The sequence below is a fragment of the Panthera tigris genome, chromosome D3, assembly GCF_018350195.1.
Source record: "Panthera tigris isolate Pti1 chromosome D3, P.tigris_Pti1_mat1.1, whole genome shotgun sequence".
In the NCBI taxonomy this organism is placed as follows: domain Eukaryota; kingdom Metazoa; phylum Chordata; class Mammalia; order Carnivora; family Felidae; genus Panthera; species Panthera tigris.
Window position 1 is genome coordinate 88,161,390 of NC_056671.1, and position 27,748 is coordinate 88,189,137.

The following is a 27,748-nucleotide window of genomic DNA, read 5'->3' on the forward strand; positions in this document are numbered from 1 at the left end:
AAACAGAATCTGAATCTTAATCTCATGTCTCAGTATTTAGGATAGGGCACGTTTGGACCAATTATGGGTCAGGGTCAGTAATCTTTTATTGCCGTTGAATTAATCTGTGAAATAAGGAATAATGAAATAATGAACCAGGGGTTTAGATGTGATCTTGAGGAGTATCACGCCATGTGAGAAGTAATGTCAGTATTTTGACGGTATCCTTGGGTAGCAAAATCTGTAATGGTAATGGGTCAAATGCTGATCTCATGAGGCCACTGCAGCTAAGAGATTAAGCAAACTGCCAGAATTTGAACTCAGGTAATATTCTAGCACTATGACCATGTTTCGTAAAACTATTTTGTGTGTAGACATACACGTAAGTTCATATGCTGTATGAAATTATGAAAAAACTGATAAAAATGGATTTAGGAAGAAATGGAAAACTAAAGACATATACAAATAGACTATGGCAATGATTTGGCATATTGCTAATAGTCTTTGAAAGGAAATGAGTAGCTTCCGATATATTTTAAGAGAAAGACCCCAAATAAATTGTTTTTAGTTCAATATCTATTAAAATGACAGCTTCAATTATTAGTAATTTTTTTCCCTGATGAAGAAATGTAAGTTACATTGAAAACAGTTTGAAACCAGAGAGGAACTTCTCTAGAACATGGCTACTTTTAGGCATAAAGGAATATTTCATCCAAAGATAATCAGAAAAACATACCAAATCACGTTTCTAAAAAATTTAACTTTTACTTATTTATTTTGAGAGAGACAGACATGGCATGAGCAGGGGAAGGGCAGAGAGAGAGGGAGAGAGAGAGAGAGAGAGAGAGAGAGAGAGAGAGAGAGAGACTCCCAAGCAGGCTCCACACTGTCAGCGCAGACCCCCACCTGGGGCTCAAATTCACAAAGCCATGAGAGCATGACCTGAGGTGAAACTGAGAGACAGACACTTAATCTACTGAATCACCCAGGCATCCCATACCAAATCACATTTTTTTGAGCAGCTTTACCTTAACAGCAGAACGTTGGTTTTTATTGTGGATTACTTTATGTTCTAGAATAGAACATGTAAGTTGCTGTTAAATGAAAAACTGTATCTAATTCGAGCTCGGCAGCAAAAAGCTTAGCACCATGAACATAAATGCCAACCCTGACATTTCGAACAGAAAACTAACTACCATATTTATTTATATAATTGCTACATTTCTCCTCTATTAAGGGTTCATAAACGGTTCAGATGGAAACAGTATCCGGATTTTTTTTTCCTAGAAAATGTGGAAGGAAACCAGGATATAAATTAAATAAATAAATAAATAAATAAATAAATAAATAAATACGGATGGGGCCAGCAGGTCAAGAAGGACAGTACAGAGCCCAGAGACTCGACAGCCTAGAGAAGGGATTAGGTAAAACGAACTGGGAGACACATCGCCAGGGAGAGGTCAAGGAAAGAGGTACACAGCCACTGCAGGTAAGTGGAAAACAAAACAAAACAAAACAAAACAAAAAAAGCTAGAAAGACTGGCTGATAGGCAGAAGCAGAGGAAGAAACCAGGAAAATAACAAACAGTACAAAAGGTAAAAACAGTTGTCAGCAAAAAAGCAGCATGGCTGTATTACTTTTCAGATGATCGTTTTCTTTTCAATGTAAAAGGGAGATAGAAATACACTTTGCAAATTATCGTTAAAAGGAAGCAAAATACACATGCAACCAAAACCGGGAATGCTTTTCTCACCAGTTAACCAACGATCTATGGCAGAAGGTCTCTGCAAAGTTAGATTCACCGCAACGCCCGGGGAAACCCTCAACTTCAGACTTTACCCATCATTGTCATGACAACCGTCTTCTTCCCTAGTTCCATCAGCACAGCCATTGGCCATTCTACCAATTCCACTTTGTTTGCCCGCCAAATCTGCTACACTTTCCCCTCTGACTGCATCAGCAGGCGTAATAGCATCTGGGGCGGTGTTAAGGTAGCACCGATTTCTGTATCACTCTTCTCTCTGAATCACTTAGAGAACCTCCTTGGGGCTTTGAAGTGCAAATTTCAGAAGAGCCGTTCCCAGGGAATAACACAGTCTTCTGATTTGGGTTATGATCAACGGAGAACAGAACAGAAGTGACATATTTATGACTAATACGTCTTCCTGCTTAAAGAAGTCAAATTTCGTTCTTTGGTGGTTACGTGCCTTGCTGATGGTGGAGAGTCCTACTGGATTATAATCACTCTTTAATTCTTTGTGGTAGTCTAGTTGAAGTGAAGTGTCTGGGAGTCGCTGGGAAGGGAAAATGCCATAAGGATGTACTGAAGCAGAATTTCAAGCATCTCAGCACAGCCGTGGAAATGGTGGGAAGCCGGCCAGCGGAGCAAGCAGGAACAGACAGCGTAGCCCTTTTGAAGCAGAGACATCAGGCAGATACACCGTGAAGAGGCAGAGGCTTCAAGAGTGCCAGGTTCTACAAATAGCTATTATTACCACCAACAAAAATACCGCCATCCCATGCACATCTTTGGGAAGGGTTGCAAGTCATTATTTTGTTGGGGTTTCAGCCATATTTATGCATAAAGATGGCATTCACATAAAATCAAATGATACACACACACACACACACACACACACACACGGATACATCCACATAAAAACAGAGTGTCAATTTGTGTGTAGGAAAGTCAAGCGGAAAGGCTTGGGTAGTCTGCATTTTGACCAAAATGTATTTTAAAATTTTGAACTGAGAGAATCAAAAAGTACTATGTTCTTCATCCCGACAGTGAATTCTTACATCGCTTACTTACTTCCTTTCTTTCAAGATTTTATTTTTAAGTGATCTCAGCACCCAACATGGGGCTTGAACTTAACAACCCCGGGATCAAGAGTCACATGATCTTCCCACTGAGCCAGCCGGGCGCCCTCCCTTTGCGTACTTTCGATATCACTTCCCAAATTCCAAAACACCTTTTGAAAAAATTAGTGACATGCTAAATTATTGGTTTCATTTTGCTCCCATAACAAATTATCGCAAACTTAGTGTCTTCAACACATATTTCTCATCTTATAGCTCTGGATGTCAAGTCTGAAATGGATCTTACTGAGTTAACATCAACGTGTTGGCAGGGCTGTGTTCCTTTGCCGCACGCTCTAGGAGAGAATCCGTTCCTTGCCTTTTTCAGCTTCTAGAGGATTCCCACATTCCTTGGCTCACGGACACCTTCCACCTTCAGAGCCAACAATGGCCACTTGAGTCTTCCTCATGAGCATTATATCATTCCAACACCAATTCTTCCACCTCCCTCTTCTGTATGGAAGGACCCTTACGATTACAGTGGACCCATCCAGATCATCTGAGATAATTTCCCTATCTTTGGATCAGCTGATTCGCAACTTTAATTCTATCCACAACCTTAATTTCCCTTTGCCATGTAACACACCATATTCTCAGGTTCCAGATTTCTGGATGTAGACACCTTTGTGGGCCATTATTCTTCTTATCATGGTCTAGCTTGTGGCCCACCAAGATTCAAGTCCATCCCACATGCAAAATACATTCATCCCATCCCAAGACACCCAAAAGTTTCAGCCCATTATAGCATCAACTCAAAGTCCAAATCCCAGCAGCTCAACACCTGCATCATTTCCGTCAGGTATGGATGAGGCACTGGGTATACATTCTATCTGTGAACCTTGAACTCAAGAAGAAACATCTTACTCGTTCCAAAAACACAATGGTGAGGGAGACATACAGTAACATTTATAGACATTTCTTTTCAAAAAGGGAGAAAATGAAAGGAAAAGGAATTCCAACAGTCCCAAGCAACCATGAAATCCATATGGAAAATTCCACTTGGCTTCACGGGCCTGGAAATTATCCTCTGTGTTTCTTAACTCCACCTCTGGGCTCAAGGCTCCATGCTCTGGGCTTGGGGCCGTCCATCTGAATCAGCCTTCCTTTTTCATGGAAAGTAGAAAATGTGTAGCTGAGGAGTTTTATCATCCCGTCTCTCACCTGTAGATATCTGGGGAACTGACCATTTCCTTTCATTTCATCCCGTCTCAAGACCTGAAGTTCAAGATGGCACCGTTTCCGCTGATGTAACATTTTCAACCACCTCATGGGCCTCCTGTTTATTCACGAGATTCACTCTATTAGCCAAGAGTCTCCTCCACAGGTCTTTTCTAGATAATCCCATCTCTATTTTTGGCTTTGCTGAGATGACTGAAGAGATTTATGAGTCACACACTTAATCATTTGAAAGAGCCTTTTATGAGACTGAATATTTTGATGTTTTTATCTTTCCACAGGGTTAGCAAAAGGTTGCCCAGCCATACCTTCGTTTTTCTCCCTACGGCATGTTTTTCCAACCCCATCCCAAGAAGCCCTAAATTTCAATAGGCAGTGAATCTCTTAATTTTGGAATTGCTCGTAACCTAGCAAGTCATTAAGCCTCAATTACTTTTGGTTTAAAAGTTCGTTCTTGAAACAGTCTCTTCCCTCTTGTGTTTTCCTAAAGCACGAGAAGGAAGAAACCAGGCTGAACCTTCAACACTTTGCTTGGAGATCTCCTCAGTTAAATACCCAAGTCCTGCTCTCCATAGGACCCCAGGACACAATTCTGCTAATCTCTCTGACTCAACACGACAAGAAATTCTATTCCTCCTGTTTCCAAGGACATCTTCCTCATTTCCTTCCGAGTCCTCAAGATTGGCACCTTGAACATCGGCGTTTCAACCAGCAGTTTGCTTATGATGACATACGTATTCCTTAAGGCGTGTATGCTTTATGTGCAATACTCTTCATTTCCTTGTGAGTCCTCCTTGGCCAAGTTGTTATCCATGCACCTCTTAACAGTCTGTTTAAGGCAAGAGAAGCTTTTTCTGTCATGCTTCTCCTCGAAATTCTCCCAGCTTTTGCTCACTGCCCAGATGCAAAACCACGTCCACATTTTTTTCAGATGAGTTTGTACAGCAGCATTCTACTCTCAGGCATGACATCTCTATCTGTGTCCACTGCTGATGTAACAAACTACTATGAACTCAGAGATTTAAACAACACAGACGTATTGTGTTACAGTTCTGAATGTCCAAAATCGAAAATGAGTCTCACTGGGTTGAAATCCATGTGACGGCAAAGCCTTTTTTTCCTTTCTGCAGGCTCGAGGGGAAAATCCATTCCTTGCCTTTTCCAGTTTCCAGAGGCTCCCACACTCCTTGGCTGATGGGCCTTTCCTGCACCTTTAAGGCCGGAAATGGCATTGGATTCTTTCTTCCATCACATGGTTCTGACACTGACTTTTCAGCCTCCCTCTTTCACGCTGAAAACTTTGGTGATTATATCAGGCCCTCCCAGATAATCCAAGTTAATGTCCCTGTATTAAAGTAATCTTTGTATCCTTGATCCAATCTATTATCTTGATTCCCATTGCCAAGTAACCAAATATATTCACAGATTCCAGGGATTAGGTCATAAACATGTCTTTTTGGAGGGAGGAGGAGATAGGGACATTGTCTACTACAGTCTATCTGATTTTTGTTTTCTTATAAACTATAAACTCATTGTATGGAGGATAGAGCCTTGTATATACTGAATTTCTACAGGTATATGTATCTTAAGATACAAGTATATGTACAGATACAAGTATATGTACATATGTACATATGTACAAGTATATGTACATATACAAGTATATGTATCTTATATTTACTGCATTTTTACAGCACATTTGCTGAATAAATGTAACTGCAAATACAGCCTGGTGCAAACTGTTATTCTGTGCATTCACTTCAAGAACAGCTGCATGAGGGACACCTGGGTGGCTCAGTCGATTGAATGTCGGACTCTTGACTTTGGCTCAGGTCGTGACCTCAAGGGTTCGTGACGTTGAGCCTGGCGTTGGGCTCTCTGCTGGTAGCACAAAGCCTACTTGAGATTCTCTCTCCCTCTCTCTCTCTGGCCCTACCCTGCTCACGGTCTCTCTCTCTCTCTCTCTCTCTCTCTCTCTCAATAAATAAATAAATAGACTTAAAAAATAATGTAAAAAATAGTTGCATGAGCTATACATAAGGAGCTATAATGGCATACAAATTCTAAAATAAGGAGACACTTTTGGTCCAGAAACTAATAATGCTGGGTTGCTGTCCTGAAAATTCCTTGATTTTTTGCATAAAAATAAAATAACAATAAGCTTCAAACTATATACAAATTGTTATGAAAGAACATGTTTAAAAAATTAGGTAATAATATTTTCTTAGGCAAAATACATCAGATGTTTGGAATCTGAAATGCATACTTCTTAATATACAATGGTAAGTTAAATGGTAGAGTTTTCTAGATTACCAAGAAGCTGAGCGACTACAGACACCCCGCCTCTCCCCACGTGACGATGCAAAATGGAGAGAAAACATATGCTTTATTTCTTCCTTTCGCTTTGTGTTTTAAATGTTCCCCTTGCTTAAATGATAGGATTTATCTCTAGAAAATAGTCTCTAGGACTATTTAAGTGAAAGGTGGAGGCTGGTCCTTTGACGTTGGAACTACTATGTGGGTACAGAGGTAATGCTACGCTTGATCGAGGCATGGCCTCAGCCAGTCCCTATGAGGCCTTTGTGCAAATTAATAAGTGGAATTGATTTCAGGACACAGCTCTGCCCTCAGGTATCTGAATGTAAGTGGGATCTGCCCTTCCTTCTCCTTCAACTGAGGGTCCTTAATGTGCACAACTGTATACAGCAGCCCCGGAGAAATAATGGTGCTGATGCCTGAAACCAACTAGCTTTACAAGAAAAGGTCAACGAGACAAGCATTAGGAACAAGAAGAATTGTGGGAGCCCTGGGAGAGAGACACTGAAGATCTCCCTGGAGTATTTAGCTTGTGGGCCTCAGATTTCAAGTCATGAGAGCATTCTTCACGCAACTGAGCATGTCAGTCATCGCAGATATTTGAGCACAGGAAATGAATCACACACTTCAGGCTCAGATGGGTGGAAAGGGCAGTGTCTTTAATGCAGGTAGAGGGGGCAGAGGCAACTCGTTCAGGGTCTCTTTGGTCATTGTGCATTGAAAGACATTTTAGACGGCACGGCAGAGATGGATTTTTAAATCCAAGCACTGGTTCCTGGTAAAATGTGAGGGATGCAGTATTCCCCCTTAATTAAACTTCCTACTATAACGGTACTAAAAGTGCTTGCAGTATGTGATGTAATTAAAGTCATAATCTCTACCCTTTGAAGAAGGTGCATCAGCATAATTGTTATGTAATAGACAAACAAGGAGTAGCTTAACCTCTACACAGAGTCATAAACCCGGGCAGCAGATTTTATCAAGACCTTTGGTATCTTCATCTATGAAATGAAAAGGCAGAATGAGGTGAATTCCAAGGAGTCTTGCAGATCTAAAGAAAAGAAACATCTACAACAGAAATTATGCCTGAGTCTCCACACGGTCCAGTCCCAGAGGTACCATGTTCAAAATCATGAGCCAGCAACTAACCCCTAAATAAATATAAACAACTTAAAACGTTTTTCTCTGCCTCTCCAGGAACGAAGTGGAAGAAGTCGTTCTTTCTGTACAGGAAACTTCGTAAAAGTCTTCTTTCTCCTTTGTTACTGCTTCCAGTATTCTCTGCACAGATGGCAGCTAATCCTGGAAATCCTCTCTCCCACTCTCAACTTCTCTCCTGAACACCCACCGAGCCCAAACAGCATTTTGTCTCTCTCTTCATTCCTCATTCTTTCCCCTAACCCCTGTATTGTACAGATCAGATTAACCAAGTCATAGGCTAGGTGGGAGCGAGGGATGGGTAAAACTGCCCCCGCACGAATACCCTGGGACGCATTACACACTTAAAATTTTTGTCACTTCTGTGACTCGCAAGTTGTAAATTCGATTTCTTAAAAAATAAGCACCCCCCCCAAAAAAAAATGTGAGATGTGGTTCAAGATGATGTCATACAAAGACCCTGAACTCACCTCTCCCAGGGACACATCAAAACGACAGTCACATACAGAACAATTCTCTCGGAAAAAGACCTGAAAACTACTGGGACAGGTCCTCTACAATAGAGGATAAAGAGGCCATATTAAAAAAGGTAGAAGCAGCAGAGATATGATTTCACCCAAAACCCCCCAAGCACAGCAATGCACGAGCAGGAGGAATCTCACAGACACAGGATGTATCACTGAGGAACACGAAGCCTGAGCCCTACATCAGGCATCCCAGCCCCTGGGACCTGCACTGGAGAGATGAGCCTCCGAAACATCTGGCTTTAAAAATCAACGGGGCTTACATCCAAGAGGCCCAAAGGGCTGTAAGAAACAGACATCCAGGTCCAGGAGTCTCAGAGAATTCCAAATAAGATGATCCCAAAGAGATCAACCCCGTAACACATCATAGTTACATCTCAAAAGTAAAAGATAAGAAAGAATCTTAGAAGCCGCAAGAGAAAACAACTTATCACATACAAGGGAATGTCTGCAAAACCATCCACAGATTTTTCAGCAGAAACTTTGTAGGCCAGAAGAGCCTGTCATGTTCTGTTCAAAGTACTGAAAGCAAAGAACTTCTAACCAGGAACACTCTATCCAGCAAGGCTATCATTCCGAATTGAGAGAGAGATACCAAGTTTTCCTTAAAAACTAAGAGAGTTCACCACCACTAAATTGGCCTTATAAGAAATGTTAAAGGGACTTCTCTAAGCAGAAAATGAATAGCGTTAATTAGTAGCAAAAAAACATGAAATTAAAAACCTTACTGGTAAAAGTAAACACCATGGACTACTTAAAAAGTTAGCATGAAGGTTAGAAGACAAAAGTAGTAAGAATAACCATAACTACAACCATTAGGTAAGGGATACAGAAAAGAAAAAGATGTAAAATGCGACATCAAAAACACAAAGCATAGAAAAGAGTATATACATAGAGCTTCAGGATGCATTCAAACTCAGCCTGCTCTCAACTTAAAATAGACTGGTACCTATGAACTGATATGTACGTTTCACGGTAATCACAAGGCAAAAACCTACAGAGCCACGAAAGATACTAAGAATGAAATCTGAGCATCCCACCAAAGAAAGACATGGAGCCACAACAGAAGAGAACAAGAAAAGAAGCAAAGAATAGAAAAGAACAACAAAGCAAGTCTCAATAAATTTAAGAAGGTTAAAAACATATCAAGCATCTTTTCTGACCCAAAATGTATGAAGCCGAAAATCAATCACAGAAACAAAACTGGAAAAATCACAGACACGAGGCGATTAAACAGCATGCTATGGAACAACGATGGGTCAAAAAAAGAAATCGAAAACTACCTTGCGACAAATGAACATGAAAATACAACTTACCAAATTCAACTGGATGCAGTAAGAGCAGTTCTAAGAACTCATAGCAATTCAGGCCTATTTTAAGAAACAAGAAAAATTTCAGGGGCGCCTGGGGGGCTCAGTCAGTTGGGAGTCCGACTTCAGCTCAGGTCATGATCTCGCGGTTCATGAGTTCGAGCCCCGCATCGGGCTCTGTGCTGATGGCTCCGTGCTGATGGCTCTGTGCTGTGTCCCGCTGCAGCTTCTGTGTCTCCCTCTCTCTCTGCCCCTAACCCACTCACATTCTGTCTCTCTCTCAAAAATAAACAGAACATTAAAAAATTTTAAAAAAAGAAAAATTTCAAATAACCAATCTAATGTTACACCTAAAGAACTAGAAAAAGAAGATCAAATGAAGCCCCACGTTAGCAGAAGAAAGGAAATAATAGAAACAGAGTGGAAATAAATGAAATAAAGACGAAAAAGACCAGAGAAAAGAGCAATCATTTCTGGGAGCTAGTTCTTTGAAAAGACCAACAAAATGGATCAACCTTTAACTCTACTCACAAAGAAAAAAGAATGAGGGCTCAAATAAAAATCTGAAATGAAAGAGGGGAATTACAAGTGACCAAAGAAATACAAAAGATCATAAAAGACTACCGTGCCTAGTCATACACCAACAAATTGGGCACCCTAGAAGAAATGGATAAATTCCTAAAAACATACAGTCTTCCAAGATGGAATCATGAAGTAAAAAATCTGTATTGACCAATCACTAGCAAGGAGAGGGAATCAGTAATCAAAAACCTCTCAATGAAGGAAGATCCAAGACCAGATGGTGAATTCTACTAAACATTCAAAGAAGATTTTATATCTATCTTCCAAAAAATTGAAGAGGAGGAAATGCTAACTGATTTTATGAGGCCAGTATTACCCTAAAATCAAAACCGGACAAGGACACCCCACAAAAGAAAAAAAAGGAGAGAAGAAAGAAAGAAAGAAAGAAAGAAACAAACAAACAAACAAACAACGGAAACAAAGAAAGAAAGAAACAAAGAAAGAGAAAGAAAGAAAAAATTAAAAGTCATTATCCCTGATGGACACAAGTGCAAAATCCTCAACAAAATATTAGCAAACTGAATTAAGTAAAAATGATCAGTATATAACACGCCCAAGCGAGATTTATCCCAGAGTTGTAAGGATGGTTCGATGTCCACAAACCAATCCATATAATTCACCACATTAACAAAATAAAGCATAAAAATTATATGATCATCTCAAAAAGATGCAGAAGAAGCACATGACAAAATGCAACATCCACTTATGATAAAATCTCTTAACAAAGCAAGTAAAGAGGGAATGTACATCAACATACTAAAAGCTCTACATGACAAACCCACGGCTAACATCATACTCGATGGTTAAAAGCCAAAAGCCTTTCCTGTAAGATTGGGAACAGGACAAGAAGGCCCACTCTTTCCATTTTTATTCAACATTGTGTTGGAAGTCTTATCTGGAGCAAAAAAAGAAATAAAAGGCATCCGAATTGGAAAGGAAGAAACGAAACTGTCACTACTGGAAGGCAACATAATTGTATACACGGAAAGTGCTGAAAACTCCCCCAAAAAACCGTTAGAACTAATTAATGAACATAGTAAAGTCACAGCATGCAAACTTAATAACAAAATCTGTTGCATTTTATACACCAACAACACACTGTCAGAAAGATAAATTAAGAAAAAAAAAACCTTCATAATTGCTTCAAAAAAATAGCTAGGAATTAATTTATCCAAGGAGGTGAAAGCCCGATACACTGAAAACTACAAGACATTGATGAAACAAACTGAAGACACAAATAAATGGAAAGATATTCTGTGCTTATGGATCGGAATAACTTATATTGTTAAAATATCCATATCAGCCGAAGTAACCTATCCATTCAATGAACTCCTTATCAAAATCCCACTGGCGTTTTTCAGAGAAAGAGAACACATAATCCTAAAATTCCTATGAACCACAAAGGTCCCAAATAGCCAAAGAAATCTTGAGAAATAAAAACAAAGCTGAAGGCATCACAGTCCTTAATTTCAAACTGCATTACAAAGCTATAGTAATCAAAACAACATAGCATCGGCATAGAAACAGACACACAGATCAAGAAACAGAACAGAGAGCCCAGAAATAAACTCACACATATACAGTCAATTAACTTATGACAGAGGCAAGAATATACAATGGGGAAAGGACAGTCCCTTCAATAAATGGTGCTGGGAAAATGGGACAGCCACACACAAGAAAGCAACTGGACCCTTCTCTTACACCACACACAAAAAGTAGTTCAAAATGGATTACAGACTCAAATATATGCCCAGAAATCATACAACCTCCTAGAATAAAACATAGGTAGTAAACCCCTTGACATAATCTTTGGTGATTTTTTTTTTTTTTTTTGGCTCTGACTCCAAAGGCAATGGCAACAAGGGCAAAAATAAACAAATGGAATTGTATCAAACTAAAACCTTCTGCACAGTAAAGTAACCATCAACAACATAAAAAAGCAAGCTATGGGTTAGGAGAAGCTATTTTCAAATCATGTATCTGATAAAGTGTTAATATACAAAATATATAAAGAGATCATACAACTCAATAACAAAAAACAAATAATCTGATTTTTTTACATGGGCAGAGGATCTGAATAGACACTTTTCCAAAGAAGACATACAAATGGCCAACATAAAAAGATGTCCAACGTCACTAATTATCAGGGAAATGCAAATCAAAACCACCATGGGATAGCATCTCACATCTCCAAGACTTGCTATTATCCAAAAGATAAGAAATAAAAACAGTTGGTGTTGACAGGAATGTAAATTGGTTCAGCCACTCTGGCAAACAGTATGGAGGTTCCTCAAAAAACTAAAAATAGAACTACCATATGATCTAGCTATTGCACCTCGGGGTATTTATTCAAAGAAAACAAAAACACTAATTTGAAAACATATACACCTCTATGTTCCTTGCAGCATTGATTATAATAGGCAAGAAATGGAAACAACCTAAGTGCCCATCAGTGAATGAATGGATAAAGAAGATTGTATATATGTGTGTGTGTGTATACGTGTATATATATAATATTATAAAATTATGTATGTAATAAAGAAGATGAATTCAAATACACACACACACACACACACACACACACACACACACAGTGGAATACTACTCAGCCATAAAAAGAATGAGATCTTGCCATTTGTGATAACATGAATGGACCTTAAGGGCATTATCCTACGTGAAGTAAATCAGACACAGAAAGACAAATACTGTATGATTTCACTTATGTGTGGATTCAAAAAAAACCACAATAAAATAAAACCCAACTCACAGAAGCAAAGGACAAATTAATGGTTGCCGGGGGTGGGGGGCGGATGGGGAGGGGATTTGGGGGGGGTGACATTTGAGAAGGGGATCAAGAGGTATGAACTTCCAGTCATAAAATAAATGAGTCATAGGGATGTAATGTATACCATGGGGACAGTAGTCAATAATAATGTATTGCATATTATATAACTGTATATGGTGACAGGGAAACTAGTCTTATCATCATCATTTCCCAGTGTATACAAATATCAAATCATTATGTTGTACATCTGAAATTAACACAATGTTACATGTCAATGGTACCTCAGTAAAATAAAAGAGGAACTGTGACTCTGTTTCATAACTTTTCTGTCTGACAGCCTTTGCTGTGAATTTAGACTATTTCGGGTCTACAGTGTAAATATAATAGAAAGACCACACAATGCTATCTGATCTAAACTCATTCAATCTTGTATTAATCAAATCAAGCCCTTCTTTCAACTTCAGCCTTTTATTCTTTCAGCTCTTACTGCAAAATTAAAATTCAGTCGTTGAGAAAATGATATAGATAAATAGATGTAAGCACTTACTTTTTTTTTTTCTTTCTTACCAAACCATGTATCAGAACTCTGATTACGTAGAGAAGAAAATTTAGGAGCTGTCAATATGGCTAATACTCACACATGCATTCACATTTCAAATAAGAAGAAAAGCACCACACTGGATAATTAAAATAACATCGAGTCCATGACAATATTTTACCTAATAATATATTTCATTTAACATGTGTAGAAATCTTAGAACACTCAGTTTAAATCACTGCACTGCACTGCGTCCTTTCCATTGCCTTTGATGTCAATCGGCTTGGACTCTAAGAGGAAGCTAGGAATTGGGCAGAATGTTCCTCAAACACTCTGAGCTCTCAGATGAAAGCTTCTGTTTAAGTACAAAGTATCATAATAATTGCAATATATTTAACAACACCACTCCCTTCCATGGCAGCACCTGACTACTGCACTTCTCTCATAGGGCATGTAGAGGGTGTGTTTCATAAAACCAGCTCAGAAAAAAAGATCGGCAAAAGAGGAAGATTTCACAAACATTACATTATATGCCTGTGATTAGCAGAAAATGTCTCCACTAGAAAGGAAAGTTCAAAGCTCACAAAAGATAGTTGTTCCTAAATAGAGATTGGAAGGATTACTTTCCCCAAGAGATAGCATCCTGCATGTTTTTCTTCCTTAAGATTGAATAAAGTCCCTCCTAATGCTACTGGGCTGGGCACAGAGCAGATGTTACAGGTTTCTCCTTTGTTTATATTTTCCAGGGGTAAAGAACACTGAAGCATGTAGGCAGCTGGCTGTACTGTAAGGGAGAATTATTTTCTACGCGAAAAGCATTCTCAGTTTGAGTTTAAAAAAATGTGGATTACACAGAAAGGGTATTCCTCTGCTCTGAAAACTTATTTAAAAATTACCAACTACAGTATTGTCTCTTTTTTTTTTTTTTTAGCTTGAGTACTTGTATTTGTCTAAGTAGTACCAAAAAATACAGCCTCCTTTTCAAAAATGAAAGTGTTAATAATAGTGCTAATAAATTTTCACTGTATCTCCATCTGGGCCCGTTCAATTCTTCCTCGTTCTTCCCCACCCCCCACCTAGGCTAATCATTATTCATTTTTCTGCAGGACATTTGATTTAAATCTTTAAGATTAAAAAAAATGTCCTATAAGATGAGAAAACGATATCATTTTATTACTATGAGCACTTTTCTATGTTTTCTCACTAAATTATCTGTGGGCTACCAAACTTCCCATCATGTGGCTTTTAACATTTTCAGGGATTCTGAACTCATCCCTCTTCTCAGAAGTGGGAGAGTATCAGTGAGGCCCCTTTGCCCTTCTCCAGGCCTCACCCTTGTCCCTGGTTTCTGCAGATCCCAGGACCAGACTCAGCCGACTCCTGTGTCATGTTGCCCACCCTCACAACCCTATGCGTGCTCGACTACTCCCTAGGTGATTCATCAGTGCCCTGTGGCCTGGGCACTGACACAGTGTCCAAAAGTAGCCATAATCCATGAAATAAAAAGTGAGGACTAGTTCAATGTGTCACGAGATATAGGAAATACCCCCCCCTGCCCTTTTTTTAAAGGAAAGACAGAGTGTGAAAGAGAGAGAGGGACAGAGGGAGAGAGAGAGCAAAAGAGAGAGAGAGAGAGGGAGAGAATCCCAAGCAGGCTCTGTTCAATCAGCACTGAGCCCAACGCGGGGCTCGATCTGAAGACCCTGGGATCATGACCTGAGCCAAGATCATGAGTCTGATGCTCAACCGACTGAGCCACCCGGGTGCCCCGGAAATACCCCTTTAAGAGTGTTTCCATGGCATCGTCCCTGGCTCTGCCCTCCTACACTGCATATCCACACATGACCTCCAGGTAGCCAGCTCCCATCCACCACCAGTCCAGAAGCAGAGCTACTAGGAACATAAGAGTCCCAAACTAAAAAGCTGTTTTTTTTAAAGCTGTATAGGAAGAAAAGTCAGAGACTCAGATATTAAGAAATAGAAACATTTCTATTTCTATTTCTATATCTCAGATATTAAGAAATAGAAACATTTCTATCTGTTTCTGTGTATGTGTGTATGTTTGCTTACAAGAAAAACTGGGCTGTGTGATTTGAAGCATTCTTATTAAAAAGGCATATATTTTTACACATGTGTACGTGTGTGTGTGTGTGTACCATGTATCAACGTGTACACAGACATATGTATATTCAGCCTTTTTAGCTTGGTTGATATGATTAATTCCTAAATGGGAGTACATTCTCAGTGTGTTGACTTCATGTTTCTGAGACTATAAATTAAGACTGAGATTCCAGATCGTAGTAAATTCATAACAATAATAAAGACCACCTGGCCTTCCCACTGCTATTTCTTCTTTGACGATTTTGATGACTTGCCATCAGGCATAACTATAACCCCCACAAGGAGGCCTAGACCCACATAAACAAGCTAACAAGGAAAAGTAACATCTTACAGGTACTACTTTCGCACATTCACTCCCCAAAGCAGAGAAGGAGCAGTTGTAAATGAAAAATTCAGGGATATTTGTTCTCCCAATAAACGATGCCAATCCCTACTTTGTTCTTAAACAACACATGATCAAATTAATAAAAACAATAGCTACTGATAGTTGAGATCTCGTATTTGAAGTGAAAAATCCACAAGGATGCATGGGTTGGCAGGCGGCCAGTGTTCAAACAATCCAAAAAACAGGGGGTCAGTATTGTCCCTATTTTATCAACTGAAATTTTGAGGCACCGAACATTAAGGATCATGTCCACAGTTTACAGCAGGCCAGAAATAAGAAAGTCAGGGCTGAGGCCCGATGGTGTCCCCAAACCAGTGTTCCTCACAGCTGTGCTGGGGTCCAGCTCTGCAAGTGACCTGGTGGGCGGGGCTCTCCCCTCCAACTGGTCCATTTGGATGCCTTGGTGACTGTGGCAAGGCTTTCGACTTTTAAGTCATGACGCTGACTTCAGGAACTCTATGGCTTTAGTTTCGCCAAATCACCACTTAAAGCATCGTCCCCAGTCCAAATTAACCCAAATTAAACCGAAGCCTGCCTGACCCCCTATTCCCTAAACGCTGTCTAAATGATTACTAATCCCTGCCCCCTTCCTCTTTCATTAACTAATTGGCTTCCTCAATACTGGCTCTTTATGGAATGAGTAGCAGATTACTGTGCCACTCAGGCAATGGCCTTGGGCCACGGAACGTCAGAGTCTGCAGTCATGGAAGTTTTACAAGTCTCCCTTTTATGGTCCCACTGTTCCTTCATATGCCAAGTGTGCGCCTCCCCCTGCACTTAGTTTACTCTCCTTTATCTGAGTGGAAACAGAAGCCTCAGTCCATCCGTAACTCATCCTCAATTTCATGGAACCATCTCCTTTCGTTCCTTTCTGATCCAGTCCTTCATGGCAGTGAAATCCCCTTTTGTATACAGATAAAGTAAAAGGGGCTCTAAAGAAACAAGGCACAAAGAACATTGCACAGGGAACACAGTGGCTTTTCAAAACCCTTGGAAAAGCAGACTGGGCTCCACCATTTATGTGATCTCCGCCAGAGCTAGAAATGTGGATAGCCTCGCTTACGCTGATAAAGTGGACCCGACAACTTTCTACAACCTGAGTCTTAAGTCCTAGACACTATCCCCCTGATCTCCAATCCCAGGATGAAAATATAACGTACAAAAACCTAGAGCTATCTTTAAGTCCCGGCTGTGCCCAAAATCATCCGTTAAGGAAAAAAAAATCTATTTCCATTCACAACTCAAGCACTAGTTAAAGTAATCTCAGCGTCTGCAACTTTTTGGAGCACATCAAGCTAGTCTGATCGCCAGGGTGAAATACTCCTGCTTCCTGTGAAGGATCCAGTATCAACAAAGCACAATTAAAACCACAATATCTCTTACTGATACTATAAAAACATTCCTAATGCTTGAGGTTGATACGTACAACGCTGTCAATACATGACCTATTCGACATAAACCATAATATCATAACGACAGTCATCGTTAATCTCATATTAATTATTTTTAAAATTGTAGCGCTTCACCTGAGCAGCAGAACCCTGCTCTTATGTTACCTGTGTAACATAGAATAGAAACCCCAACAAATTTTACGCATCTTCCAATGTCACCTATGCCTGTTACCGCCTCAGTAAAGCAACCCACACAAACTAAAAATATATGTAATCATATAGAAATAATGCGCTTCAGGTAAGTTTGAGTCATCTTTCCATTAAAAAAAAAAAGGACTGTACTTCATCAAATGTCAAATCGCTTCAGCCTGACGCTGCAATTTAAAAAGGTGATAACCAATTTTTATTGTAATAAATGACAACTCATCATCAAGTGAGCCAGTCAACATCATAGACCTTTTTTTTTTTTTTTTTTTAATATTAGCAGGTGAAAAGGAAAATGGACCCAGGATGAATAATTATATAATGACGGATAATGTCTGCAGCAAATGAATATTTGGCTGCTAAGGGCCTCTGGCTTTCATCACAACTGTTAGGAATTTGCATTTCTAAAAAGGGATTAGACTGCTTTATGCTAAGATCCATTTGCCTTAAAAATTATAATTTTCAGAACAAAAGAATTTTTTATTCAAGTTCTCCAAAGATCATTTAGATGGATACATTTCACACTACAATTGTCTTTTCAAATTTATAGGGATTCAATGTATACTGTAATTAGTTTCTTTATTACAAGTCACCTCTCAAATTACACATTTCAGCATAATGGAAGTCCATTTAATTAACTGTGCTCCTGATGATCATACAGACCCCTGAGTCACTACACTTCACCTCTAGTGGAGGCTAAATTTTAAGGAAAATTTATTTTCCGTTCAGGAAATTTCATTTCATTACAAAATGAAAAGAGAAAGCACGGTAGGTGTGATGTTGAATAGAACTAGAAAATTCTTTGAAAACCTACGAAGCCGTCTTACAAATGTTCTTTTACTATGAGGACAGAAAACTAAGGAAGAGAAAAATAATTGTATGAAAAAACAAACAAACGAACAAACAAACCCTTACTTACCAGGTGTGAAATTGTATCGAGCTGAAAACCCCATAGATTCCAGCTCTCCATCAGCGAAAAATTTAATCCATAGAAATCTTCCACTGGATTTTATTACAGGTGGGTTTTGTTGTCCACAAAAACGTCCAATTATTGGAGAAAATCCGAAAGGTCCATCTCGAACTTCAATATGATCAAATTTGCACTCCCAAGACGGCTCAATAGAGTACTTTTCATCAAAGTAAAGTTCAATGCACTGTCTTGGGGCAGCTGAAAAAAAGGAAAGAGTATGTCTAGGAGGCCGTTTTTTAAGTCTTTAGTTTGATTTCTGTGACGCGACTTCCAATTTTATCTGTAGATCTTCTATCAAACTCTGAGTCTGACATCATGGGAGCACAAAGCAAGTCTGTCATACTTAGCCTTCTAAGGGAAAACGTTCCCGTAAGAATGTCTCAGGGATGCTCCTTAAAATTGATGATGTTGCACAAAACATTATTCAGACACAAAATGACCATTTAGATATCTAACACAGACCCGATGATCACCGTGCTTTTGTGAAAGACCACTACCATCGGGCTTAGTAAACAGAAAGACCTCTTTCTGTCCCTTTTCCCGTATTTGCCGAAGTATCCAGTTTTGAGGTCAAAAACCACTTAAGAATCGTTCAGCACAGAGTTATCCAAACATTCGAAAAGTCCCAGTGAGATGTATCGATTGCACCCAAGCGCACATACGAAGATATTAAGAGTAGTTTTTCTACAGCACAAACCTTACCACGGCACCCGCAGGTTTAAACTTATTCAGCAACTCTCTATCAGCTACAGGAAAAAGATCAATGCACTTGACATGCAGGACCTTTACGGGTCCTACACTTCACTCCTCCAGGATCTTCCCCTCCAGACACAGCCCAAGCTGAGGCCGCTTGAGGCACAGGGTGTTTTCGAAGGCCTCATGGTCTTTCAGACTTTCATGTATTTTGCCACTTTCTGGAGTATCGGTCTCCAATTTCGCCAACTCCTGTTTGTGTAGGAAACTCTTGCTTTAAAGAACCATCTCTCTAAATATACTCACGAAAGACAAAAATCTATTCACCTTCGTATTTCAGCACTCAGCACAGTACTTATCATTGAGGATTTCTCAAAAAAAAAAAAAAAGAAAAAGAAAAAGAAAAGAAAAAAGAAAAAAATACCTCTTTGGGGCAGAAGAGTAAACGAGCTTATCTCCATAACCGTTTTGACAGCTCTCTTAGGAAGAGCCTCAGAGGGCCAGTGGCTCTATAAACCTCTACACGAATGCATTTGCTAGCACCCTTCCATTCCTCCCTTGTCATGTCCAAAACAGCTCAAAATCCTGGCACTCCAGATTGATATTCAGCCAGGATACCCCAGAATGGCCATAACAGTTGTCGAAATATCCGCACATATTTATCCTAGTTAGTAAACAGCTGTTGCCTCGAGTCCTTTGAGTGTTTCCCTGCCATGTGGCCCTCTTCGGGGACCAACACCCTCCAGAAACTTCAAAGTTAAGACCTGGCACAAGGAAGGCCTGATCCCCATGTGGTCGGTAATCATTCCGAACGACTGCTGTCCCCACCACACCAGTTCTTAAATATGTATTGAATATCACCCTTGATGGCTTTAAAATTAAAGCCTTGTGTGCATGGATGTCAAAAATGAATAGAGAACTGAGATACACGATGACTTGGAAATTAGAGACTTACAGAATAAAATATAACCCTGATGATCCCCGAGGATAAAACTGAAGCTCATTTGGTTAAAGGTCAATGCGTGTTATAAGACTCTTTTGGGGATTATTTTTAATCTCTAAAAATGTTTATGAGTCTTTGGACATTGAAAAGAGACATTTACTGCTCTTACCGGCAAAACCAGGGATGATTTTATCTACCAGTAACATATATTCACAAAGGGCAACAAATGTAGTTACTACCTAATGACAGATTTGATGAAGTTCCAGTGATGTTTTTTTAAATCTATGAATTGGAAAATATCCTAAGACATCACTTGGAAAACTATGTTTTTTTCCCTTCAAGGTTATTAGTTCAATAACAAAAAGGCAAAGGCTTAAGACACTGGACCCATATATGTATTAGCATTCAGTATAACATTTATACCTATTACCATCTTATAGAATGTGCCTGCTGGTTCATTTCCTCTTTGGCAAGGCAATATAAGTTTCCGAAGGAAATAAACGATTTCAGAATATAGGATATTTCCTTCTGATGTGAATAATGTACGGCTAGGGAACCTTAAAGCAAAGAGAGCAGCCCTGTGCTAACTTACTTAATAAAAATCTGTTGATCAACAAATATCCATCTATTTTTCGCTATTAAGAAATGCATGGTCATCGAACACGAATTCACTTACATTTCCTTCATTTTCATCGTCACTTAAGTTCCCTCCAACGTGGATGAACAAACCTCTCAATGTTCCATCAGGACACATACCAGCGTTATGGCTTTCCCTAGGCAGGACTACACGCGGACAGTTCACTTTCCTTTGGTCCATCGTGCAGACGTCAACCACACGCGCTCATATACGAAATCCCACTAACTGAATTTTAGAAGGCAGTGAAATAATGTTTTAAAAAGAAGGATGTCATAGGGGCTCTTGAGTGGTTCAGTCAGTTAAGCGTCCGACTCTTGATATCAGCTCATGTCTTGAACTCAGAGTCCTGAGTTCAAGCCCTGCATTGGGCTCCACACGAGGCATGGAGCCTACTTATAAACAAACAAACAAACAGCACGTGGTTGTAGCTCAAGACAACGGCTTATGGTGCACGTAAGCCACTGGAAGCTAAGTCCAACTCCCTACACTTACATGTTCTTTCCCTTCAAATCTCTCAATTCACGGCTGCCTTTCTCTGTAACATCTTCTGCAAGTCATCTGGTATGTAAATCGGAAGTTCCTTTTCGAGAAGTCTTACCGTGTCATTGGGCGCGTTGAAAACTCTGGGCGCTTTCACCTGAACATAGGTACAGAATATGGCCTCTGACTGGAGGGAATTCTAGGACAACCTGAGATCCATGCGAGGAGTCTTCCTCTCTGTGACTGGGACGCCACCTGTGTTTACCAGAACCTCACCTTACCTCCAGAAACTTAGCCAATCCTTTAGCCCTCTCTTGTACTTTCAAGGCACCTTTTCCTACAGAACAGGCTCTTCCTTTCAGAATTAAGTATGACAGTCTGCCCCCGCTGCAAGAAGACGGAGAGACGAAGAAAGTAACTGCCTTTCCACCTTGGGTCCATCAACACCACCCACACCCACACCTCCGTCCGCTGGGAGCCGGCCCCCACGCCTGCTAGGGCACCGAGTGCACACCTCCTAAAGTGTCTCCCTAACAGCGTCTCAGGGGCCTCATGCAATAGATGTGTTCGCTTTTACAGGTTTGTTGGCCGTCACAACTGGCACCTCGGCTTCTCCCTTCTTCCTGAAATGTCACCTGCACTAGGTACTGAGGCCTCTTTCGCCTCGTCTCCGGTCCATCTCCCTGGCTTGTCCTTCACCGCCTCCCTGTCATCCTTTCCTTTACTCTCCCATCCCTTACACGCTGTTTTTCAGAAGACTATTCCCTTATCTTCTTTCTGCTCTTTCTAGACCAGTGCTCTGGGGCCACTGGCATCCCAATGGAGAGCTATCGCAACGTAATGCTACCTGCGGCTCCAGCAAAGACCAACTGAGCCAGAGTTCTTGGGGGCAGACCCGGGCATCGGTATTTTCTGAAAGATTTTAAAAAGAAAAAAAAAAACCAGTGCTCCAAATGCTCTCTCTGGATCATTTCATTCATACTAAGAGCCTCAACCACAGTCTATATTTATGACCTCTAAGTATCTATTTTCGGCAAAGAGCTCTCCAGTGAGCTGAAAACTCACATACCCAATGTCTTTATGAGGCATCTCCATAAACACCAAAATGGAGCCCATTAATTTTCCTTTAAACACTCCTTCTCCACCCGTATCCTTTACCTCCCTCTATATGTCTCCAAGCCAAACACTTTGGAATCGTCCTGGGATTTCCTATCTCCCATCCCTACCTCCAGCCGCTCACAACTCAGTTTCCTAAATACCTCTCATCTCTTCCTTTGGTGCCACAGCCAACGTCACTTGTGCGGGTCAGGCTTTTCCTGTGGTTTACGTGGGCTTTCACAATAGTTCCTGCTTGCTTCTTTTCCTTCAGTTACTTCCCCCAAAGGGTGGGTTCGTTCTCCACGTAATTTATTTCAGTGACATCCCACTGTCTAGAATGTAACGTTCAGACGTCCATGGGCGGAGCCAATGGAGTGCCAAGTTCTCCTTCTCTGAGACCCTCTGCCTCCTGAGCCCCTCTTCACTGCCGCTCCCCTCACCCTACGCAGAAGCCCACGCGATTCTCCCTGTGGGTCCCAATCATACCACATCTAAGCACATCTGCACCTGCCATTCTGTACAGAGAATTCTCTCCTGGAAGTTTTACAAAACTGAGTGAAAACACCTGCTCCCCCTTGTAGCTTTGTCTTCTTTCTCCTATTCCGAACGAACACTGCTAGTTTGCGGGGGGTGCCTTCAGATTTTTGACTGGAAGGGGCATGGTCCCCAGACCATATTATAAGTTCCACAGGCAAGAACCGTGGTTGTTTTGTTAAAGGCTCTCTACACTGTGCCTAGAAGAGTGGCTACTTCTTAGTAGTTGTTCAAAAAATATCTGTTAAATAAATGCATGGACGGAAAACCATGGCTAGGATAGAGTACTTCAAAAAGGGTGTAGAAATATAACCAATAGCCACGGGAGCTTCTATCCACTTCCCAACTGTAAGTTTTGTCCTTGACGTAACTAAGAATGAATGTGACTATGCGCATGAGATTGAAATGCGAGCAATGTTTTTTAATAGGCATGAAAGCACAATTAATACGCAAAACTTTCCCTCTGAATTAATCCTTTAAATGAGAGAAGTCATTGATTTTTTCTTTTTAACAATTCGAAGTTTTAAAATACTGATTCTTCAAAACACGAATTAGGTGAATTTAACCAAGACATTTAACCCCTCTGTGCCTGTTTCCTTGTCTATAAAATGAGGACCAAAAAAAAAAAAAAAAAAAAAAGAAATACTTACTCCCTAGGATTAAATGTTTTACCCTATGATAAGGTCTTTGAAAATTTTATATACATATCTATGCATACATGCACATATACACATAATAGATAGGTAATACTAACTTGATAAAGGGAACAACTAAGTCTAACCCAGAATTTCCATATTTCAGTTTCCTTTTCTATCAATCATCTGAGGAAAAAAACTGCCAGAGCCCAGATTTCTCAGTTTTAGCCTTTATGATCAGAGCTGAGTCTCTTTCCTTCTTCGTGGAGTGCAGTGTATCTTTGCTAAAAGTTCAACCTCACGCACAAAAAGGAGAAGGGCAATATCCTTAGCTTAAAAGTTACAAAAAGATAAAAGAATCATTTCTAGATAGAAGTTCTTTTTTTAAATTTTTTTAACGTTTATTTATTTTTGAGACAGAGAGAGACAGAGCATGAACGGAGGAGGGTCAGAGAGAGGGAGACACAGAATCTGAAACAGGCTCCAGGCTCTGAGCTGTCAGCACAGAGCCCGACACGGGGCTCGAACTCATGACCTGAGCCGAAGTCGGCCGCTTAACCGACTGAGCCACCCAGGTGCCCCTCTAGATAGAAGTTCTTGAAAGCGGTTAAACAGAAAGCCTCTTCTCTGAAACATCTACCAAATGAACATGCCCCTCATTTAGAAGCAGATATTGAACATATACTGTCTTTTTCATTAAGGTAGACCAATCTGTCTGTGCCTGTGTGGGCGGGAAGGGTTGCAGGTTTGGGGCTATTAGGTATTCACACTTGTGATGTTGAAATCTTCATCACGAGATGAAATGATCATTTATTTTAGAAAGCTGTACTTAATCGAGTGGTGTCTACAAGGGTAATGGAAATTGGAAATGTTCGAAGAGAAATGAATCTCTTTTTCAGCACTATTTATCTTTTGAGTCAGGAAAGAGAATGATGAGAAGAAGCATCATAATTCGGAATCCTGACTTTGGCATTAAAGTATGATAATGTCACTTGTTAGCACAAATTAAGGCAACTATCATTCAGATTGTTTGGGACCATGATTATAGATTTATTTTTGACATAAATATGTATTTTTGTATTTTATTAACGAAACACTAACAACTGTACAGGTTATTCTACTAACTGTTAGCCAATGAAATACTAGTTTCACAACCATTGTACGTTAGGCAATATTATGCCAACCTGTGCCTCCATGCCACTAATTTAGAATTCTGGATCAATTAAACCAACTGCAAAATTAACTGTTATTGATTTGCTTTTATTCGCCAGACTCTACTTATCTTAACCCATTACTAATAATTTCAATAATTAGCTTGATTCCACATTTTACAGTTTCTTGATTCTTGAAGAGATATTTATGTGCATGGTCTCGAAAACCAATCTTTGTGATGTCTTGGGGCATTCTGTCCGCCCAAAGCATAGAGATGGCCAGGTCTGGCTCAGAGCTCTCCCCAGCCCTGATTCTTTGCCCCTTACCTTCTATGATGTAGATGCACTCTCGGTCAGGGGGGTACTTGCTGGGGTAGTTGGGAGAGGTAAAAATACCTCCCTCTGCATGTTTTGTCCAAGTCCCACACTGCACTGACTTCTGAGTTTCTGAGGTGGTTTGCTTCTCTGTAAAAAATGAAAACAAGAGGCATCATCCAATTTTCTATAAGACTAAAAATAGAGAGGACATTCTTATAGTATCCATTAGTAAATTAATTTTGAAATGTTGTCTTAGTCAAAATCAATCAATTAGACACACTATAAAATGTTCAGATATTCTGGAATATTAAGAATATGAGAAAAATAGCGAAACATAAGTAATTAGAGGTCCTCCACTGCGTTTACCCCCAAAAACACACCTGTTCCTTTCTTGGTCGCCCCAGACAAATGGAAGATGATTAAACTTGCTACAACTGAAACAGAAAAGAAAAACGAGAAAGAGATCATATTAGTATACACTGAGATGATCATATTCGATAACCCCAGAAAGCTCAAATAATATCAAAGCATATTAAGTTTATTACTGCTCACTGTTCCAAGCTAACTCAGAACATGCCCCAACTGGTTACAAATGTACAAGTCAGGACAATTAGTGCCCAGAACTGATGCAAGTTAAGACTGGATGGGACCTGAGCTGCAAATGTGCTCCTCAAGACTTCGGAGGGGATGCTGTCATCTACTAATGCCACATTACAGTAGGATTTCGGGACCCGCATTGTGTCCAAACTGCCCTTCAAGAATGGCTTTGCTAGCATCTCTGAAGGAAGAGCGTAAGCCAGGGGAAAGTCTGAAAAGGCAAACAAGGAGGACCAAGAGGGACCAGAACGCACTGCCAGTGTTGTTGTATTTTAGAAAATAAATACTCAGGCGAATCTTATGGCAGGTGGGGGAGGGGCACAGGGGAAAACCGATGAATGTGAATTGGAGGCACTGGGCAGCAGGATAAACACGTTTCTTATGAAAAGGTACTGTCCCATCCAGCAACCCCTGTCCTCAGCATTTTCTAAGCGAAGAAATTAATTCCTTCTAACCTTCACGTTGACTTCATATTTGGTATTACCCAGAAATAGATTCTTACTTTGAGAAAGGTGACTTCTAGAAGCATTTTATTGAGCCTCTTTTTCGGTTTTATTTACTGCAACAAGAGTCAATCTGCAAAGGACCATTTGAAACCTGAACTTCTGTTTTACTGGCACATCTTGACTGGCTCAATATTTTTGTAAAACCGGAAGCTAGAAAAGTCATCAAACAATCTGGTCCTCACAAGGTCTGCTTTTTCCTCTTGCACTTCATCGTTGTCATTTATTTTCTGCCCAGTTGCCTAAAATCTCTAAGTCCCATTAGGTGTATAATCGCATCTCCACTTAAAGATGAATTGGGGGAAGGGAGAGTATCATTCACAGCGATTTCCTAAACCGAAGCACGCCGGCAGGGGCTTATAAATTTACGTTTTAAGATTATTCCAGGAAAAGCAGTAGGCCTTTTTATTAGTATTTGAGAAAGTACATCAATGTTATTACTTTGTGCTTCTGCCTGGTCATCTTTTAGAGTGAAACATTAGTTGTTGTCTGTTTAAACAGAAAAAAAATATATATATATATATATACATAGATCCTCTTATTTTAACTTGCCATGATTCTATGCACACGCAGACACGCAGGTGCACAGCCACCAATATCAGGCTGTACGCGCCCTGTGTCTCTACTTTGCTTTTCCTGTTGTGGTGGAATCACACGTTGGAGCAAGTACCATGCCCAACGCGTCCACAAAGCCGGGCTTTTAACTGCGTGGCACAGGATCCGCACCGGAATCCTTGCTTGTTAATAACAAATTGCCACCGCACGTTTTTCTTCTATCGCCGTTTGCTCCATGCCTTCCGAGGCCATTTTCCCCTCCACTGCACGCGCTACCCCGAGAAGGCACCCCGAGAGGTCTTGGGGGCCACGGGAGTTGAGGCTGGCACTCGCCCTCCCCGCAAGCGCCGCGTTCAGGCGCACCCCGCACTACCTCCTGGAGTGGAAACGTGGGCCCGCGGAGCTCCAGAAGCCCCGGGAAGAGGGCGATTCCCTGCATCCCCCCCGGCTGGCAGCCCCGCGCGCCGCCCCCTTCCACCCGCGCCCGCACCCGGGCCCGCTCCCGGCCGCGCCCGCACGTGCTCGCCTCCGCCCCCGGGACGTCCCCGCAGACCCAAAGGCTGCTTTTCCTCCGCAGAGTCTGACACCCAGCGACCACCGGCCGCGCGCCGCCCCCACGCCCCGGCCGGCCGTGCCGCAAGCCAGAAAGTTTACAGGTGCCCGGACTGGCGGGGACTGCGGGGTCCGGCTGGAGTGCGGCGGCGAGGCTTCTCCCTGCGCGTTCGGCCACGAGGGAGGAGGAGGGCGGGAGGAGGGACGGCGAGTGGCCCCGCGCGGCGGCGGGAAAGGTACTCACTGTGAAACAAACTGCGTCCATAGATCATGTCTGTTCCTTACACCAGAGGCTCCGATCTCCACTAATTCCATTTAGAGACGGGAAGACTTCCAGTGGTCGGGAGAGGACGGAGTCGGGGGATTTTCAGTGTGCCAACCGAGAACCGAACGGAGTGGGGGGGGGGGGGGGGAGAGGGGAGGGGAGAGAGATCCGAGCCCACACAGCAGCCAGATCCGAATTCCGGCGTCCTCCGCCCCTGGCTCGCGCTCGCGCTCGCTCGCTGTCTCACCGCCGCGAAGCCAGCATCCCCACCATGACGCTCGCATCACACCCGGGCGCCGGTCGCCACCATCAGCACCGCCGGCGGCAGCACCCTCCTCCTTTGCATCATCGCCGCCGCCGCAGCTGTCAGGAGGACGCGCGGGCAGTCGGCGCGCGGGCGGCGGCGGGCGCGGGGCGAGCCCCGGGGCGCCCGGGCCGGGACCGGGGCCGTGGCCGGGGCCGGGGCCGGGCGGCGGGCGCGGCGAGGC

General features: G+C 41.4%; 1 protein-coding gene across 2 annotated transcripts in view; it reads right to left on the reverse strand.

Annotated features, from left to right (window-relative positions):
* Window positions 1-27,275, reverse strand: part of NETO1 (neuropilin and tolloid like 1) — a 109,329-nt gene extending 82,054 nt beyond the window's left edge. For both annotated transcript variants that reach the window (XM_042962348.1, XM_042962347.1), the window contains exons 1-4: window positions 27,240-27,275; window positions 25,169-25,222; window positions 24,798-24,935; window positions 18,249-18,497 (exon numbers count right to left, since the gene is read on the reverse strand). In XM_042962348.1, coding sequence (XP_042818282.1) covers window positions 18,249-18,497; window positions 24,798-24,935; window positions 25,169-25,222; window positions 27,240-27,267 — 469 coding nt within the window. In that variant the 5' untranslated portion in view covers window positions 27,268-27,275. The remainder of the gene's footprint in view (window positions 1-18,248; window positions 18,498-24,797; window positions 24,936-25,168; window positions 25,223-27,239) is intronic.
* Window positions 27,276-27,748: the final 473 nt, after the last annotated feature.